The sequence below is a fragment of the Corvus brachyrhynchos genome, unplaced genomic scaffold (genome assembly GCF_000691975.1).
Source record: "Corvus brachyrhynchos isolate BGI_N302 unplaced genomic scaffold, ASM69197v1 scaffold1561, whole genome shotgun sequence".
Lineage (NCBI taxonomy): Eukaryota > Metazoa > Chordata > Aves > Passeriformes > Corvidae > Corvus > Corvus brachyrhynchos.
Genome location: NW_008236273.1, coordinates 27912 through 30614, shown reverse-complemented (window position 1 = coordinate 30614; position 2703 = coordinate 27912). Strand labels below are relative to the sequence as shown.

The following is a 2703-nucleotide window of genomic DNA, read 5'->3' as shown; positions in this document are numbered from 1 at the left end:
AGAATTGGGAGCGGGGGGAAATGGGATTGGGGTGAGAAATGGGATCAGGGGAAATGGGATCAAGGTGAGAAATGGGGTGGGAATTGGGATCAGGGTGGGAAATGGGATCAGGGTGAGAAATGGGATCAGGGTGAGAATTGGGGTGGGAATTGGAGTTTGGGGTGAAAATTGGGATCAGGGTGAGAATTGGGATCGGGGTGAGAATTGGGATCGGGGGGAAATGGGATCAGGGTGAGAAATGGGATCAGGGTGAGAAATGGGATCAGGGTGAGAATTGGGGTGGGAATTGGAGTTTGGGGTGAAAATTGGGATCAGGGTGAGAATTGGGATCAGGGTGAGAATTGGGATCGGGGGGAAATGGGATTGGGGTGAGAAATGGGATCAGGGGAAATGGGATCAAGGTGAGAAATGGGGTGGGAATTGGGATCAGGGTGGGAATTGGGATCAGGGTGAGAAATGGGATCAGGGTGAGAAATGGGATCAGGGTGGGAAGTGGGATCAGGGTGAGAATTGGGATAGGGATGAGAAACAGGGGCTCCAGGGAGTTCGGGATTTCCTGGCCCATTTTGGATTTCCAGGAACGTTTTCGCATCCCTGGCCCATTTTGGGTTTCCGGGAACATTCCGGGTTTCCCGGAAGGTTCTGCCTTCCCCATTCCCAGCTTTTTTTCCCCCCTGCCACCCTCACCAAGCCCCATTTTCCCCGCAGGAAGGACCACGAAAAAGCGGAATTCGAGGTGCACGAAGTCTACGCCGTCGACGTCCTCGTCAGCAGCGGCGAGGGCAAGGTGAGTCCAAACCCCAAAAAATCCCGGGAACGAGCGGCCTGGAAGGCTCCGGCGCTTTTCCAGGTGCCGGGAATTGCCGTGGGAATGTTTTCCAGGCGAAGGACGCGGGGCAGAGAACCACGATTTACAAGCGGGACCCCTCCAAGCAGTACGGGCTGAAGATGAAAACCTCCCGTGCCTTCTTCAGCGAGGTGGAGCGGCGCTTCGACACCATGCCCTTCACCCTCAGGTGTGCGGCCCGGAATTCCGCCCGCAGCCGGCTGGGATTCCGCTTGGGATACCTGGATGGGGCTGGGATTCCACTTGGGATACCTGGATGGGGCTGGATTCCACTTGGATACCTGGATGGGACTGGGATACCTGGATGGGGATGGGATTCCTGGATGGGGCTGGGATTTCACTTGGGATACCTGGATGGGGATGGGATTCCGCTTGGGATACCTGGATGGGACTGGGATTTCACTTAGGATACCTGGATGGGGCTGGGATACCGGGATGGGGCTGGGATTCTGCCTGGATGGGGCTGGAATTCCGCTTGGGATACCTGGATAGGGCTGGGATTCCACTTGGAATACCTGGATGGGGCTGGAATTCCACCCGGGATACCTGGACAGGGCTGGAATTCCACCTGGGATACCTGGATGGGGCTGGGATTCCTGGATGGGACTGGAATTCCACCTGGGATAGCTGGATGGGGCTGGGATTCCTCTTGGAATACTTGGATGGGGCTGGAATTCCGCCTGGGATAGTTGGATAGGGCTGGAATTCCACTTGGAATACCTGGCCAGGCCAGGATGGAGCTGGAATTCCACCTGGGATACCTGGATGGACTGGGAATTCTGCCTGGGATCGTTGGATAGGGCTGGAATTCTGCTTGGAATACCTGAATGGGGCTGGAATTCCACCTGGATGGGGCTGGGATACCTGGATAGGGCTGGAATTCCACCTGGGATACCTGGATGGGGCTGGAATTCCACCTGGATGGGGCTGGGGTATCTGAATGGGGCTGGAATTCCACCTGGGATACCTGGATGGGGCTGGAATTCTGCCTGGGATAGTTGGATCGGGCTGGAATTCCACTTGGAATACCTGGATAGGGCTGGAATTCTGCCTGGATGGGGCTGGAATTCCCCCTGGATTGGGCTGGAATTCCCCCTGGATGGGGCTGGAATTCCGCCTGGATGGGGCTGGGGTATCTGAATGGGGCTGGAATTCCACCTGGGATACCTGGATGGGGCTGGAATTCTGCCTGGATGGGGCTGGAATTCCCCCTGGATTGGGCTGGAATTCCCCCTGGATGGGGCTGGAATTCCGCCTGGATGGGGCTGGAATTCCGCCTGGGCTCTGAGCAGGACCCCCGGGATTTGGGCCGTTCCCGGGAGCGCTGCTTGGGCCAGGTGGGTGCCGTGGGAAATGATGGAATTGGGGCCCTTCCCATCCCAAAATCCACGGGTTCCGCTCTCCGGAGGGGCCGGCTCACCTGGGGTCACCTGTCCCGGGAGCAGGGGACGGCTCCAGCCTGGCCCTGCCTGGGCTCAGCTCAGGGGGGAGCTCGGGGGGGCACAGGTGGGTGCTCAGGGGAGGCAGCTTGGGCCAGGTGGGTGCCGTGGGAAATGATGGAATTGGGGCCCTTCCCATCCCAAAATCCACGGGTTCCGCTCTCCGGAGGGGCCGGCTCACCTGGGGTCACCTGTCCCGGGAGCAGGGGACGGCTCCAGCCTGGCCCTGCCTGGGCTCAGCTCAGGGGGGAGCTCGGGGGGGCACAGGTGGGTGCTCAGGGGAGGCACAGGTGGGCGCTCAGGTGGGTGCTCAGGTGAGTTCAGGTGGGCGCTCAGGTGAGTTCAGGTGGGTGCTCAGGGGGGGCACAGGTGGGTGCTCAGGTGGGCGCTCAGGTGGGTGCTGAGGGGAGCTCAGGT

At 59.5% G+C, this 2703-nt stretch overlaps 1 protein-coding gene and 1 long non-coding RNA gene across 3 annotated transcripts in view; one reads left to right on the top strand and one right to left on the bottom strand.

Moving 5' to 3' along the window:
• The window catches only part of PA2G4 (proliferation-associated 2G4), a 22269-nt gene that overhangs the window by 8838 nt on the left and 10728 nt on the right, over nt 1-2703 (top strand). The window contains exons 7-8 of the mRNA XM_008643519.2: nt 709-787; nt 883-1016. Coding sequence (XP_008641741.1) covers nt 709-787; nt 883-1016 — 213 coding nt within the window. The remainder of the gene's footprint in view (nt 1-708; nt 788-882; nt 1017-2703) is intronic.
• LOC108449813 lies at nt 1295-2358 on the bottom strand. Of its 2 annotated transcripts, none has more exons than XR_001866112.1 (4): nt 2006-2358; nt 1815-1920; nt 1693-1764; nt 1295-1567 (listed from the first exon to the last, which is right to left on the bottom strand). It is a non-coding gene; the product is annotated as an uncharacterized LOC108449813 (long non-coding RNA). The 2 variants fall into 2 exon arrangements; XR_001866111.1 differs by having other exon boundaries at nt 1815-1964; nt 2006-2357.